At 45.5% G+C, this 17,538-nt stretch overlaps 1 protein-coding gene across 4 annotated transcripts in view; it reads right to left on the bottom strand.

Annotated features, from left to right (window-relative positions):
* Positions 1–17,538, bottom strand: part of LOC110508654 (rho GTPase-activating protein 21) — an 87,093-nt gene that overhangs the window by 29,534 nt on the left and 40,021 nt on the right. For 2 of the 4 annotated variants that reach the window (XM_021589340.2, XM_021589341.2), the window contains exon 8: positions 10,702–12,358. In XM_021589340.2, coding sequence (XP_021445015.2) covers positions 10,702–12,358 — 1,657 coding nt within the window. Of the gene's footprint in view, positions 1–10,701; positions 12,359–13,336; positions 13,628–14,271; positions 14,793–17,538 lie in introns of those variants that run through there. The other 2 variants (XM_021589343.2, XM_021589342.2) reach the window with 2 other exon arrangements.

The raw sequence follows: 17,538 nt of genomic DNA on the forward strand, positions 1-17,538 counted from the left end.
CTCACATGGATAGGCAGACCATTCCATAAAAATGGAGCTCTAAAGGAGAAAGCCCTGCCTCCAGTTATTAGCTAAGAAATTCTAGGGACAGTAAGGAGACCTGCTTCTTGTGACTGTAGCGTACGTATGTACGGCAGGACCAAATCGGAAAGATAGGTAGGAGCAAGCCCAGGTGTAATGCTTTATAGGTTATCAGTAAAACCTTGAAATCAGCCCTAGCCTTAACAGGAAGCCAATGTAGAGAGGCTAGCACTGGAGTAATATGCTACATTTTTTTTGGTTATAGTCAAGATTCTAGCAGCCGCATTTAGCATTGACTGAAGTTTATTTAGTGCTTTATCCAAGTAGCCGGAAAGTAGAGCATTGCAGTAGTCTAATCTAGAAGTGACACAAAGTATGGAAACATTTTTCTGCATCATTTCTGGACAGAAAGTTTCTGATTTTTGCAATGTTACGTAGATGGAAAAAAGCTGTCCTTGAAACAGTCTTGATATGTTCGTCAATAAAGAGATCAAGGTCCAGAGTAGTGGTAGTAAGGTAGTGGGGGTATACAGAAGATTTGGTAAAAGACCAAGTCCATATTATGGCAAGAACTGCTCAAATAAGCAAAGAGAAACGACAGTCCATCATTACTTTAAGACATGAAGGTCAGTCAATAAGGACGTTTTAAAGAACTTTGAAAGTTTCTTCAAGTGCAGTTGCAAAAACCATCAAGAGCTATGATGAAACTGGCTCTCATGAGGACCTCTGCTGCAGAGGATAAGTTCATTATAGTTACAAGTCTCAGAAATTGCAGCCCAAATAAATACTACACATTTCATAGTTTTGATGTCTTCACTATTATACTACAATGTAGAAAATAGTAAAAATAAAGAAAAACCCTTGAATGAGTAGGTGTCCAAACTTTTGACTGGTACGGTATGTGCAAACGCAGGACTGGCGCCAAAGTCAACACGGACTCATCCTTCATACAAAAATAACACTATTACTGTCTGGGCCTATTATATTAGAAGGGCTTATTTAGTTAGTTGACGCAGATAGATCATTCAGGCCATGTACGTCATTCATGATGAGAATGTTAGCTAGCTAGCTAAATTAGAACATGTGATTAGAACCATTTCGGCAAGCCATTTACTGCATTAACATTTCAATCCTCAGGGCATTACATTTACAGTTGAAATATATAGCCAATACATTTTGTATTGAATAAAAGTGTAATTTATATTATGGTTTAAGTAAGAAAACATTTTCGTAATGAACAGCTAGCGTGTGTTTGTCGTAACAGGCAGTACCATTCTGATAACAAGCCAGAGAAAAGATATAGGAATCCCACTGGGCAATGGAGGAACGTATAACTCCTCACCCAGCAGACTGTCGACCAATCGTGTTCACATGGTCACGCTGTGTCACGTAGTTGCTGAGCCAATCGTCATTTAATCCCTTCTCAAAGTCTGGGTGAATTGAGAAACTATTTTCCTCGAAATTACACAACGTCCCGATTCCAAAGCTCTACGATATTAAAGAGAACAGGTTAATTAGCTCACATCTCTGAAAATATTTGCAATGTTGTACATCTTGTTGACGAAATTCATGCTAATGTTGGTATTTTGAGCTAGCGCCCAATTGACTCCCATACACTCCATGAAGGAGAGCTATCCTTGTCCCAGAATGTACCGCGCGGTCCATTGACTACACATGGGAGACATACACAATGGGCGTTAATACGATTCCAATGGAGTTTCCCATCTTTCAAAAGTATCTCTGAATAACCTCTCATTGCAAGGTTGCCATAAAGTGTTTATTTACATGACCTTTGTTGTAAAGCAGTGTAGTGAATCTACTCAACACACAGTGACTGTTCCTGAGTGGCAGGGTTACAGTTTTGACTTGAATCTACTTGAAAATCTAAGGCAAGACTTAAAAATGGTTGAAAAGAAAAATTCTGAATAGAACCTAGGGCAAATATTGTACATCCAGGTGTGCAAAACTCTTAGACTTAACCAGGAAGACTCACAGCTGTGAACAATGTAAAATGTGATTCTTACATGTATTGACTCAGGGGTGTGAATACTTATGTCAGGTACACTGGACCCACTCCAATTTGCCTACCGCTCCAAAAGATCCACAGAAGATGCTATTTCCATCGCTATTCACAAAGCCGTGACAAATATGGAAAAGAGGAACACCTATGTGAGAATGCAGTTCATGGACTTCAGTTCAGAGTTCAAAACTAATGTTCCCGCCACGTGAGACACCAAGCTCAGAGCCCTGGGTCTGGGCACCACCCTCTGCAACTGGATCCTGGACTTCCTGACAGGCAGGCCACAGGTTGCGAGGATTGGCAACAACGCCTTCTCCACACGGACTCTTAACACAGGGGCCCACCAGGGGTGTGTCCTCAGCCCTCTGCTGTACTCCCGGTTCACCCACGACTGTGGCTTTGCACGACACCAACTCCACTACGTTTGCGACACTATGGTTGTAGGCCTGATAAGCAACAACGAGTCAGCCTATAGGGAGGAGGTAAGTGAACTATGTCATGACAACCTCTCCCTCAATGTCAGCAAAACAAAGGAGTTGATTGTTGAATACAGGAAGCAGAGAAGGGAACATGGCCCGATCCACATCAACAGGGCAGAAGCATCCACATTGAGGACTTGTCATGGACCAACACCACCACTCTTGTCAAGAGGGTGCAACAGCGTCTATACTTCCTAAGGCGGCTGAAGAAATTTGTCACGCCGCCCCGGGTCTCTCCGAATACTATCGCTGCGCCACTGAGAGCATCCTGACCGGTTACACCACAGCCTGGTACGGACCTCCAGTGGGTGGTGAAGACAGCTCAGTACATCACTGGAACCGTGCTCCCACCCATCCAGTTCATCTACTTAACGCGGTGCCTGAGGAAGGGCACGCAACATCGTCAAGAACCCAACACACAAGCTTCTCTCTCCCTTACCGTCGGGTAGACGGTATCGGAGCATGAGGTCTGATAGAAACGGTCTCTGAGCCTGTTGGTATCTACAAGCTATCAGACTGCTGAACACCCTAGCACAAATACACACACACATAACTGCTGCTACCAGACTCTTATTATACCGCTCAATTTATACACGTGCCCCCCATCCCCAATACACATGTAAATATTGGGACTATAAATTGTGGCTTCCTGCATTATACTTATGCTACATTTATTTATCTATTCTACTGCCATTTACTTTTTGTTCATATTCTTCCCTTTTTTATTTCTTATTGTTGTTGCATTGTTGAAAAGGAACCTGCAAGTAAGCCTATAGTTGGACGATGTATACCATGTGTATCCTGTATATATGACTAATAAAACTTGATTAGTGCTGTGTAGAGGGGCTTTCACAAGAAATGTCTCTAAAGGCCGAATTCAAGAGCAGACTTGAATCATTTTAACAATGCATTCAGTAAGTTTCATAACACAAGATGCTTCAGTGCCAGTGGCGGCTGGTGGAGGAGCTAGAAGGACGGACTCATTGTCATGGCTGGAATGGAATCAATTGAACGGAGTCAAACGTGGTTTCCATATGTTTGATACCGTTCCATTAATTCCATTCCAGCCATTACAATGAACCTGTCCTCCTATAGCTCCTCCCACCAGCCGCCACTGTTCAGCACCATTCTACAGCATTGCCCGAGACCTTTGAGGTGAATGTCTAACGACTCCAGCTTACATCACACTGTCACACTTGTGTTTGCATGTAACATAGTAATACTACTAATAATAATATTAGTCCAACACACCTTTCCTACGCACTTCTCAGTAGTTGGTATTCGGACTAACCTTATGCAGGTGTGTAATGGGCTTTGCAGTCTTGGTTCCCTGAATACAGTCTAAAACAATAGACCTACATACAGTCTTATCATGACTGGCACACAGAGGCCTCACACACTGCATCTGCACAGGCAGCCCAATTCCGATCTTTTTTCCAACAAATTGGTCTTTTGACCAATCAGATCTGCAAACGATCTGATAGTGTAAAAAATATCAGTATTGGGCTGCCTGTGTAAACGCGGCCTCAGTAAAACAACAAGCCCTGGCATTAAGCATGACAGAGTTGATTTACAGTGAAAATCATTGGTTTTTATCTTGTTTAAGAAACACTATTGCTAAATCCACATTGCCATCAATAGGAATGTCTGTATGAACGCTACTAGGGTAAAGGCTCAAGGCTACAACTGTTCCATTCCATCCAAATTGTACTGCTCACTAAAGGCAATGTCTCAGATGTCTAAAGCTCAAATTAGATAATAAAAAAAAGGTAGTTACTGCCCCCTTATACCACACTGGACAGTGTGGTCTCTTCTCATACGGGTTCGGCACTAGGACAAAATTCTAACTTCTGTCCCATGGGCCATACTAAAAATGTACATGCCCAATCTCTGCTACTTCGCTGTGCTCCAATTCCATAGAACACATCTGCAGAACGCATCTACAGGGATGATTCCGACCCGAGTTAAGCGTGCGTAAATTGAACGTGCAATGAGCCCCAAAAGTATTGGGCCAGTGATAAAATGTTTTGTTGTTTTGAGTCTGTACTCCAGCACTATACAATACTATGAGGTTAAAGGGCAGACTGGTAGCTTTAAATTGAGGGTATTTTCATCCATATCGGGTGAACCATTTAGAATTTACAGCACCTTTGTGCATATTCCCTTCTTATGCACTTTTCTTTCTATGTGTATTCGGACCTTGAAATTAATCATGAGAATAGCATGCTTTTCACCCACTATTCGGTCGGGGTCGAGATCTCACGAAATGAAGGTGTGGCGGAGGTGTCTACATGTACGCTGTATTCTGACCTCGACTTAATACCTTCATAATGCAACCCCATTTACGCGTGAGGAAACCATAATTTTTTTGGGCACCGACAGATATGGCAGCTCTGCTTCAAGCTCCTAAGCAACTTCTTAGTATTTCGTTTTTATGTGTTTTTATGTAATGCTGTTCATTGACCATAGCACTCTCCAAGCTCATCATTAAACTCAGGGCCCTGGGTCTGAACCCCGCACTGTGCAACTGGGTCCTGGACTTCCTGACAGGCCACCCCCAAGTGGTGAAGGTAGGAAACAACACCACTTTGCTGACCCTCAACACAGGGGCCCCACAAGGGTGCGTGCTCAGCCCCCTCCTGTACTCCTCTGTTCACCCATGACTGGGTGGCCTCACATGCCTCCAACTCAATCATCAAGTTTGAAGACGACAACAGTAGTAAGCCTGATTAACAACAATGACGAGACAACCTACAGGGAGGAGAGTGGTGCAAGGAAAATAACCTCTCAACATCAACAAAAGGAGCTGATTGTGGACTTCAGGAAACAGCAGAGGGAGCACGACCCTATCCATATCGACGGTACCGCAGTGGAGAAGGTGGAAATCTTCAAGTTCCTCGGCATACACATCACTGACGATCTGAAATGGTCCACCCACAAAGACAGTGTGGTGAAGACAACGCAACAGCGCCTCTTCAACCTCAGGAGGCTGAAGAAATGTAGCTTGGCCCCTAAGAGCCACAAACTTTTACAGATGCACAATTAAGAACATCCTGTCGGGCTGTATCTCTGCCTGGTACGGCAACTGCACCCGCATCACAGTAGGCAAACTACCTGCCTTCCAGGACACCTACAACACCCAATGTCACAGGATGGCTAAAAAGATCATCAAGGACATCAACCACCCGAGCCATGGCCTGTTCATCCCGCTATCATCCAGAAGGCAAGGTCAGTACAGGTGCGTCACAAATAGAACTGAAAGATAGAAGCATTTTTTCAATCTCAATGTAATCAGACTTAAATAGCCATCACTAGCCGGCTTCCAGACGGTTATGCAACCCTGCACCTTAGAGGCTGCTTCCCTATATACAACGACTTGGAATCACTGGCCACTTTAATAATGGAACACTAGTCGCTTTACTCACATTTGTGAACTCATCAAAAAAAAAAGAAGCGTCCCTTTTTCTAGGACCCAGTCTTTCAAAGATGATTCGTAAAAATCCAAATTACTTCACAGAGCTTCATTATAAAGGGTTTAAACACGGTTTCCCATGCTTGTTCAATGAACCATAAACAATTAATTAACATGCACCTGTGGAATGGTCGTTAAGGCACTAACAGCTTACAGACGATAGGCAATTAAGGTCACAGTTATGAATACTGTCCTAAGTTGAGAGGCCTTTCTACTGACTTTGAAAAACGCCAAAAGAAAGATTCCCAGGGTCCCTGCTCATCTGTGTGAACGTGCCTTAGGCATGCTGCAAGGAGGCATGAGGACTGCATATGTGGCCAGGGCAATAAATTGCAATGTCCGTACTGTGAGACGACTAAGACAGTGCTACAGGGAGACAGGATGGACAGCTGATCGTCCTCGCAGTGGCAGACCACGTGTAACACCTGCACAGGATCAGTACATCCGAACATCACACCTGCGGGACAGTTACAGGATGGCAACAATAACTGCCCGAGTTACACCAGGAATGCACAATCCCTCAATCAGTGTTCAGACTGTACGCAATAGGCTGAGAGAGGCTGGACTGAGGGCTTGTAGGCCAGTTGTAAGGCAGGTCCTCACCAGACATCACAGGCAACAACTTCACCTATAGGCACAAACCAACCATCGCTGGACCAGACAGGACTGGTAAAAAGTGCTCTTCACTGACGAGTCGCGGTTTTGTCTCACATGGGGTGATGGTCGGATTCACGTTTATCGTCGAAGGAATGAGCATTACACCGAGGCCTGTACTCTGGAGCGGGATCGATTTGGAGGTGGAGGGTCCGTCATCGTCTGCGGCAGTGTGTCACAGCATCATCGGACTGAGCTTGTTGTCATTGCAGGCAATCTCAACGCTGTGCGTTACAGGGAAGACATCCTCCTCCCTCATGTGGTACCCTTCCTGCAGATTCATCCTGACCCTCCAGCATAACAATGCCACCAGCCATTCTGCTCGTTCTGTGCGTGATTTCTTGCAAGACAGGAATGTAAGTGTTCTGCCATGGCCAGCAAAGAGTCCGGATCTCAATCCAATTGTGCACGTCTGGGACCTGTTGGATCGGAGGGTGAGGGCTAGGGCCAGTCGCCCCAGAAATGTCTGGGAACCTGCAGGTGCCTTGGTGGAAGAGTGGGGTAACATCTCACAGCAAGAACTGAAAAATCTGGTGCAGTCCATGAGGAGGACAGTACTTAATGCAGCTGGTGGCCACACCAAATTCTGACTGTTACTTTTGATTTTGACCCCCCCCCCCCCCCCTTCGTTCAGGGACACATTCCATTTTTGTTAGTCACATGTCTGTGGAACTTGTTCAGTTTGTATCTCAGTTGTTGAATCTTTTTATTTTCATACAATGATTTACACATGTTACATTTGCTGAAAATAAACTCAGTTGACAGTGGGAGGATGTTTCTTTTTTGATGAGTTTATATACTGTATTCTATTCTACTGTATTTTAGTCAATGCCACTGTATTTTAGTCAATGCCATCTAAAAATGTATATATTTCTTAATTCCATCATTTTACTTTTAGATGTGTGCATTGTGAATTGTTTTTAGATTCTACTGCACTGTTAGATAGTACTGCACTGTTGGAGCTAGGAACTCAAGCATTTTGCTACACCAGAAATAACATCTGCAAAATATGTTTGTGTAACCAATAAAATTGGATTTGAATGAGGTCGCGCGAAACTGCCAGTTCCAAGCAGCAAAATCACCTTTACTTTTCCCGATAAAAATATCAGCATTCTCAAGAGCTAGGTAAATGAGTAATCCTTTTGGAGAAGGGGATTGTAAATGCACATTGTTTTAGATGATTTTTCCTTATGAACCCTGGAGACAAACATGAAACCAAACTGAAAATCGTATCAAAATGACATGTATGGTCGCCCCTTTTCCACAGTGAAATAGGCTATAAATAGCTGTGCCGTTAGAGAATGTTTATTGTGTTCCCTCATAATTTACGTGGATGCAATTTAGAGAGCCGAGTAGAGCTCTAAGCTGACCTTTTTTACAAGGAGTACATGTTGAAGTACTAAGTTGAAAAATGTAGGTGCACAAGGAAATTTAGGAGCACAATGAAAAATATTTGGAGGTATTAAAGCTAGGTCCCTTAATTTTTCAATGCGCACTGGTGTTCCTAAATAAACATTTGTACAGCAAAATATTTAGGCACATATGCGAGTAAAATGGTCGCACTGTAAAGCCCTGCCAAGCTATAGGATTCCGTAGGGCTGAAACTGCTGAGTTGATGTATGCGTTTTAGAATGTTCTAATTATATACCCAGGCGTCATCTTTTTATTTTACAATTTGTATCATATTAAATATTAGCCACTATCGTGAGCCACCGTCATTAATATCTACATACATTTATAACTCACTATTCTTGAAATTGTAGATTACATTTCGCAACATTCTATTCACCTTTCTTTCCTCGGTCACGTCTATGTCGTTGTTCCTGAGGGTTGCTGCCATTAGTGGATCAGATTAGACTAACGTTGTGCAATAATTTGGGACATGAATCCTATTTGAATCATTATGGAACTCTGACCACACAGCAGGTTAAACCTGGTGCCTGACGCATGGTTCACGACGACTGGACCGAGATTTATAGGACCATTGTTCAACCCTTATTTTTAAAAAAATTCCACCTTCCAATATTTCATGGCTTGAACTTGAATATGACAAATTTCAGGATAAATGAATCAACTTTAATTGAATTGAATAATCAATATATTTGGTGCGTAAAGGCTCTCCAAACCATTTTTTCCCCCCCTATTAACCCTAAAATACGCTTAAATAATCTAGAAGATTAGTTTTTTTTTTAAATCTACCAGTTGGTGCTGAAATGGAGACGAATATGTATTTATTTAGATGGATTTCTTTCATTGATCCATATATTCTGAACCCGTTCTTTCGATATATTCTAGTCAGTCAACAAAATTATAATTAGAAGGTACACTGTATTTATAGGGATGGCTTAAGATGAATGTACTGAAACTACACAAGAAAATCTGTTGGTCAACAAGTGGGAGGTTTTTCAGCGGTTGAATTAAAGCTGCAATATGTAACTTTTCACAGAAATGTGTGTTATAGAGCTGTCCTTCTCATCGAAAGCAAGTCTACGAAGCGGTAGATCTATTCTATGCTTACCGTTCTTACCTTAGGTGTTTGCCTTTTGTGGTTCAAACAGCTGAAAATACATGATTTCTGGTTACGGAAAATATATTTCACAGCGATTTAGATAGTATAGTGTAGAGAATCACTGCACCAACTTGCTTGTTTTGTCACAAAGAAATTAGGCGAACTATTCGAATTTTAGCCACCCGGAAAAGGCAGAGGAAATGTATTCAGTGCACGTAAGGGAACCACGGTACATCCTGACCCAACTCTTCAATTAAGCAATAATAAATCCATGTCCTGGTTGTCCACATGATTGAAGAAAATAACTTGACTGACTCCTAAAACAAAGTAACATGCATATTGCAGGTTGTGAGCTCGATGTAAGGATAGGATAGTCAGAACAGGCTACATTTTTATCCGACTGTCCCTTTAAGGAAATGAAGTCTACTTCAGCTGTTTGTGCTGAGAGAAAAGCTTTTTCAGCAAAATGGAGATAAAAGGAAAATGCACAAACATGAAAAAGAATCCTTTTACTCTGACTTTAGTGGGAGTGACATTTAGAGAGCACTTCTAACGGGGGAAAAATGTTCCTATCACCATCAACATCATGGTGGACCATTATTCTACTCATAGGGATGGGGAACAGACACTTTTGGGGAAGATGAAATCCTGTGAACAGCCCAAAAAGGGTGTTTAACCCAAAACTTGCTGGGAGCATATTTAGAGTGTGACTTTTTAAACAGATTATTACAGAAGATTACATCCCACAGACTAATGGAGAAGTGTAATCCCTCACCCACATACCGTCCCACTCTAGTGCAGCTAAACTAAACCAAACCACAAGCGACACTCCTGCCTGCCACCAAAGCTCTTACTGTACATCCAGCCAAGGAGATTGATTTGGTGGTAAACATCATGGATGTCATGGAAAAACACTAAAACCACGTTGCTAAATCTTAACGATTTTCAGATGGCAAAAAGATGCTCTAGTCTGCTAATCTGGACTAGAACGACATCATGTTCCTTTCCCTCCCAATCTGTACATCGGAACCTACCCAGCAAACCGGGAACATTCCCAGAACATTAGCTAAGATTCCCATTAAGTTATAGTTAGGGTTTTACCGAACATTAGAATGAGAACATAAAAAATCTATATATATTTTTTAAAAATATTTCAAGAAATGTTTTAAATTAAACATCCATGGAATGTTCTAACATCACTAAAATGCACAACATCTGTAACAGCCACCACAGAAGATTCCCCAAAACAAGCATGGCACTTGCAATGCCAGGATAGTGGGTTCGATTCCCAGGATCACCCAGACGTAAAATGTCTGCACGCTTGAAATTTGTGTGCGCAACGATATGGGACAGTTATTGCAACATCAGGCATGTAGTAGAATGTTGTGCACGAGAACATCTGCCACAACCTAACGAATGTTCTGGGAACTTTCACAGAGCCATGGCACCTTATTCCCTATACACATGTTGAAGCACAGTAGTGTACCAAATAGGGAATGGGAAGAAATTTGGGATGCAACCGTGAAGTTAGTGCTCCGTTTCTTACCTATGAAGGGGATGGAGTCGAGGGATTCGTCCAGGTTGCTCGAGGAGCAGGTCTGGTGCTTTTCCTGCTTCTCGCTCAGCCGCCGCATGTGCATCTCCCGCCGCGCATCGTTGGGCAGCCAGCACACCGCACCCGCTGCCGGTTCCGAGCTGTCGTCCTCATTCACCGCCAGGATGTAGGAAGGGTGGCGTAGGGGACTGGGATTCTTCCCCGACCCAAGAGGCTTCTCCCTGAGCACCACGCCTGACTCGGAGGCTGAGGGGCCACGCCCGTTCACTTGGGGCTCTGGGCGAGGGTGCTGGTAAGAGGTTTTGAAAATCCCAGGCTTCTGCGGTCTCTGATGGGGAGCGGAGAGGGAAGAGGACCTACGGCCAACCACCGCTGCCACCTGTTTCCCTGGCACCTCCCCTGGTTGCAGCATGGTCTCTGCCGGTCCCCTACTCTGGCTCACATGGTTCACACCAGCTCTTTCATCAGTGTTGGATTGCTCCAAGCTTAGATTCTTCCCCAGATGAGAGGGTCTGTCTTTGAGCATGCTAGGGGCACTGTGAGGCTGGTGCTGCTCTGGTCCTTTAGTGTGGAGGGCAGGGTTAGACATTGGCCCCACCCGGAGACTGTCCCTACCGTATCCTGCAGGAGGTCGATGATGGGCAGCCTGTTTGGAGAGGCTCTGCCTGCTTGGGCATGTACCCTGGTCCGCCCTGCTACCGTAGCCCCGTCTGTCCACCATGGGACGGCCCAGATCGACAGGGTCCACATAGTCAGAGGAGCGGGCCCGGGCCTTGTGGGTAAACTCATCCTGGGACACGCTACGAGGGGGCCAGTTCCTGGGGTGGACCCCCCGCTCCGCCACACTCATACGGTCCTGGGAAGAGCTGCGAGGGGGCATGTGGTGGAAAGGGGGCGGGGGTCCGTGGTAGGCACGGTCGTGGGAGGTGCTCCTGCGTCGGAGACCCTTGGGGTCGGGCCCCCAGCCCCCTCGGGGGATGTAGTGGGTGGGGTTGAAGGTGTTCTGACTGGCGGCTCGCAGGCTGTCTAGTCTCTCCTGGATGGTCCGGCTGCCGTATGCATGGATACCCTTGTTGTCGATGTACTCCCTGTACGTCTGGTACGTCCGCCAGTCGATGTTTTGGTGAGAGCCGGGGTTGGGGGAGTTTGAGTTGGGTGGGTAGTGGGGTGGTGGGGCGCCATAATTGAGGCGGCTCGCACCAGAGGGGTAGATGTCTGTTTTCCGTGGCACGGGGTAGTGGGACACAGACCCAGGTCGCCCTCTGATGATGCCAGGGTCAGAGGGCCCTCCCAGGCCGTACTCTACTCTATGAGCTGGTCCCAAATGGCCCAGTTCTGGAGGAACTACCACAGTCCTCACGCTGTTGTTGCGCATGCATGCCACAGTCTGGGATTTGGAGTACGGGTGTGCAGGAGGGGACGGGGGCATGGGGATCTCTATGCGGTACCCCAGGTCGGGTGGTGGTGCCCCCACAGGCCCCCGGCATGCTCCCTGTACCCCCACCGGGGAGGGGGTCTCTGTAGCCTGGGCCATCCCCGGGGGCTTACAGTCTACTCTGGGGTAACATATGGGGGGAGGTTCGGGGATGTGACGGGCAATTCCACTGTAGGCACTGCGGCCTCGGAGGTACGCATCCTGGGAGTAGGCCTGGAGCGAGAAAGAAGAGAGAAAAGTGAAATACAACAACGGTGTCCTCTGGTTTCAATTCCTAACCATTCCCCTTGGCCCTAACCATGCCCCTTGGCCCTAACCATGCCCCTAACCATGCCCCTTGGCCCTAACCATGCCCCTTGGCCCTAACCATGCCCCTTGGCCCTACCCCTTTAATGTTTGCAGATTTGTAAACTACTCTACAATGCTTATATCTAGACTTGACCCTTCAGATCTGAAAACATCTCAGAGTTAGGGCAAATGGGAAGGGAGCAAAATAGGATGAGCACGTGTGTCATATTCAACATTGCATCTCTAAACGATGGTAAAGAACTGTGGTAGTGAACGTTGAATAATGCTAGGTGACATGTGTGTGATTAGGAAAGGCAGGCGGACAGGGAGCAGCATGTTGCAGTGTGAGAGTGTGGAGGCGTGTAGCAAGTCAGGAGAGTCACTAGCGCTCATCTGCTCGCTCCATATTTAGAAAGATAGTTCTCTGGGTACCGCTCACTACGCAACGAGAGCATGCTGTGCTGCCGCACTGTGCACACACCCACATAGAAGACTGGAAACACATTCCAAGGTGGATTTAAGCAATGAACACTTGTGGGTTAAAGTAATGAACACCTGTATTGTACACACAGGGGGGAAACGCAGCAAAAAAAGCATGACACCCACTGTCAAAATAATTGGCAAAACGGTCTTGAGCAAATGATCCAATGAGGAAATTATTTTTTTAGGGAACTTGATTTCTACAAATTTCTGTTATCATGTCAGATCAAACAGAAACAGTCCTATTCTGTCCAACCCTACTGAGTAGCCAGCCAGCGGGTGACAGCTAGTCAGGTGATCTGTGATTGAATGGAGTGGACAAGAAGCAACAAGATGTGTTGGAAGAAAGAAGGAAAGAGAGACTGGCATGCAAGACCTAACAGTGACACACAGGAAGGTGGCCTATCTATTTGGTTTACCCACCTTCTGGCTGACAGCACTGGCACTGTTCGAGAGAGGTCTGAGACTTACAAAAAAAGAGGGGGGCAGAGGAAGCCCAGCACCTACAACGGTCCTCGCCACACTAAACCTAAACTCCGCTCTCATGTTCCCAGACAGCTTAACACAAACGTTAGCTCAACACTCCTTCAGCGGCACGCCGGCAGACGACGATCACACATGCATAGATTCCATAGTGGTAGATTCCGTACGGCTGGCTGAGCAGCCTTCGTCCATTTATCAAACGCCATTTCATATGCATTTCCTGTTTGCCTTGCAACTAGCAAGCACACAAAAAAATAACACGTCACAATTGGTTGGACTTTAAACCCAACCTGGTGTCGTATTACGATTGTTACGTAACGCTATGCAAGCTTTTACTGCATCTACAATCAGTTCTATAAACGCTCGCCCCTCCCTTCAACAATAGCTAGAGCGCTAGTGGAAAGTTCAGGGACCAAGGCCTTTATCGCTGGCTTCGTCCGAAATGGCACTCTAGTCTCTATGTAGTGCACCCCTTTTGACCAAAGTCATAGCACCCTATTCCCTATATTGTGATCTACTTTTGATCAATACTACTGCACTATATAGGGAATAGGGTGCCATTAAGGACGTAGGCAGGAATAGATGGCTTGCAGGATCAGAAAGGGGCGAGGCTCCAAGGTGCCAGCTCTGTCTGCCGCCTCATCTAACAGGTACTGCGGGCACGGTGAATCACTGCCTACCTGCCCGTAGCTAAGGGCTACATAGCAACAATTAGCCTACGAACATGGCAATCGAATAAATGACACAGCTATGCAAGAACAGTATATGCAAGAACAGTACATTACATCAAAACAAAAACATGCATGACAAAGAAAAAAGGAGACGGGGAAACAACAACATGCAGAGTGATTGTTATCCTCCCTGCTGTTGCTTACCAGATCAGTGGTCCCCAGTGAAAAGGGCTGCCGTTACAGCAGGAGAGAAAACGTTAACAGTGAGAGGCGGCAACCATGGGAGAGAAGAATGGGGAAAAGGCTAGCAAGCAGAGAAAATAACACGCATCATAAAAAAAGAAGAGAGAACAGATCGCTGCTGGAGAAAGAAGTGTTCGCCTGGAACGCCGAAGCCAGGGCTCAAGTCGAAGCGCAAAAAATCCATCATAGAGGCGGCATCGAGAGAGAGAGGAAAAAGGGAGCCAACGTCGGCCGTGGCAGGACTGTCATATTAGCGACGCCACCTGCGTGAGCCAGTCTGTCCTGGGCGAGGTGTAGGTGTCAAGAGAAGAGGAAGCCTGCTGCATTCCACAGCTCTGGGAGTTCTCCATCTCTCTGTTGCTCCCTCCATCTGACTGCAGCAGCCAGGTGACACCACTCAATGAATGAACTGCTGCCTCCACTCTCTGTCCCTGCTCCTCTCTCACTCCCTTTGGTATCGCTCACATGAGAGAAGCAGTTGCTGTACTATACATTCAGCTCAGATGCTACTGCTGCCCCTCCCCTTCTGCTCCCTCTCACTCTCCCTCCCTCTCCTCCTCTCAGCAGCATCAACCTGTTCACAACACAGAGGCAGTCAGCTGACTACAGCTGGTTTGATGATATATTGCTTCAGGGCCTCCCTCATTCCTTCCCCGGCTCCCTCACTCAGAGACGCTCTCTCATGCTAAGCCAATGATGTTACTACTGTTGACATGTAACACTGTAACTTGTTTCCAGGCAGCCTGTGTGTGCATGAGGGTCTCTCCTTCAGGCTATAATGTCAGTCACCCAGCGAGCCGCGGTGCTAATCTTCCAGCTCCGGCTGACAGCCCCAGTCTGGACGGCTACATCAGGAGCTCGTTACGCTCTGGTAGCCAAGCACCGTGGACCGGTGTCCGCTAGCTAGCAACAGATGTGCAACACAGTTCAGGAAAGGGGAGGAGGGAGGGAGAAGCGGGGGATGGGAAGAGGGCTGAGCCGATGGGGATGGAGAAAAGGAAAGAGGAGGGTAGCGGGGGAGAGGAAGCAAAGGGAATAGGGATGTTTACAAGCTCTGCTTTTTTAGGATGACGCATACCAGCTTGAAGGCATCAGGCACTGAAGCGTTAACAGGCTTTCTGTGAAACATCTTAACAGGCCAGTTCACCCATTGTATGAACCAACACCCACCCCCCCCCCCCACTGTGTGAGTACTACTCTTTCTGTTACTTGTACACATTATGTTCATTACGCAGAAAACTGAGTTTACCTTCCTACTGAATCTCAGCAGAATACATAGCAAGCACCTCTAGTTGTCAGTAGCTAGTGCGCATGAAAAGTTAATGATGAGAGTGGAGGCATAACCAGGTTACTTTCTTAGAGGCAATGTAATTTAGGCTTCCTTCAACTGCACTCAAATCACAGATACACAGGGAGACATGTAAGGCGGCAGGATGCCTAGTGTTTGGAGCGTTGGCCCAGTAACCGTAGGTTGCTAGATCGAATCCCTGAGCTGACATGCTAATATTCTGTCGTTCTGCCCCTGAACAAGACAGTTAACTCACTGTTCCTAGGCCGTCATTGTAAATAAGAATTTGTTCTGAACTGACTAGCCTAGTTAAATAAAAGGTTAAATAAATAAAAAATGAAATAAAAAGGCAAGACTAGTCTGCACGGCAGGAACAGCTAGAGAGAAAGGGGCAGGAAGGTGAAGATGAGAGAACGTCCATGAGACTGGCTGCCAAGAGCACACTCCCACAATGCCACTAGGTAGCTTCATTTCATTTCCTACAGTCACTGCATCAGAAAAATGTGATAATGCAAATTTGCTAACTGAGTCAGCTCTTAATAATAACCTGAAAGGCCCCTGGCATCAACTGATCTCCATTTGACATCAGCCTATTTCTGCCTGCCCCCTGTGCTAAATTAAAATAAAATAGCAGCACAACGCAAGCTGAACCTCACAGCCTCTCTGCACAGCCCTGGTGGCACAAAGATCAAGCTCAACTATTTATATCTGACACAGATTTTTCGCTCAATGCCCCCATGGCCAATAACTTCGTAATCTGTGCTACGAGAGACAGGGAGTGGCCACAGCCTTCGGTAAGGTAAACATTCCAACACAAGCCGGTGTTAATAGGCTCAGCATTTATATAATAGAGGTGGATTCATTGAGCTGATGGGAATTTTGTGCTACAGTTGACAATAGGCTAGGTGTGACCGGGCAACTAGGGTGGCACCTGTGTTAACACAGCCAGGCTTTCTCAACAGCACTGTACAGAGATGATATGCATTAACATGAACTGGCACCACCTTAATTATTGCGTGTGGTGTTCAGAGTTAGTAAGATAATTCATCTTTACATTTGTCCAATATACACTGAACAAAAGTATAAATTACACATGTAAAGTTCTGGTCCCATGTTTCTTGAGCTGAAATAATAGATAGCAGAAATGTTCCATACGCACAAAAAACATTTCTCCATTTTTTTGCACACGTTTCCATCCCTGTGTTAGTGAGCATTTCTCCATTGCCAAGATAATCCAGCCACCTGACAGGTGTGGCATAGTGTATCAAGAAGCTAATTAAACATGATCATGGCCTCCTGAGTTGTGCAGCGATCTAATGTGTTACTACAGACCCAAGTTCATTTCCCGGCCGTGGCTGGGAGTCCCATAGGACTGCACACAATTTGGCAGTACGTCGGCCTCAAAACTGAAGACCACGTGTATGGCGTCATGTGGGCGAGAACAGAGTACCCCATGGTGGCGGTGGGGTTATGGTATGAGCAAGCATAAGCTATGGACATCAAACACAATTGCATTTTATCGATGGCAATTTGAATGCACACTGTGACAAGACCCTGAGGCCCATGTTTTTAAGGTACCTGTGACTAACAGATGCATATCTGCATTCCCATTCATGTCAATTCCATAGATTAGGGCCTAATAAATGCATTTCAATTGACTGATTTCCTCATATGAACTGTAACTCAGTAAAAATCAATCAAATTGTTGCATGTTGCATTTTTATTTCTGTTCAGTGTAAGTTTAGGAGTAAACATTTGCTTAACATGTCACATAATAAGTTGCATGGACTCAGTGTGCAATAAGTGTTTACATAATTTTTAAATGACTAGCCCATCTCTGTACCCCACACATACAGATAATTGTAACGGTCCTTCAGTCGAGCAGTCAATTCCAATGACTCGCAAAGTCGGCCACATCATTTTTTTTTTTTTAAAGCAGA

This window comes from Oncorhynchus mykiss, chromosome 28 (assembly GCF_013265735.2).
Source record: "Oncorhynchus mykiss isolate Arlee chromosome 28, USDA_OmykA_1.1, whole genome shotgun sequence".
NCBI lineage: Eukaryota > Metazoa > Chordata > Actinopteri > Salmoniformes > Salmonidae > Oncorhynchus > Oncorhynchus mykiss.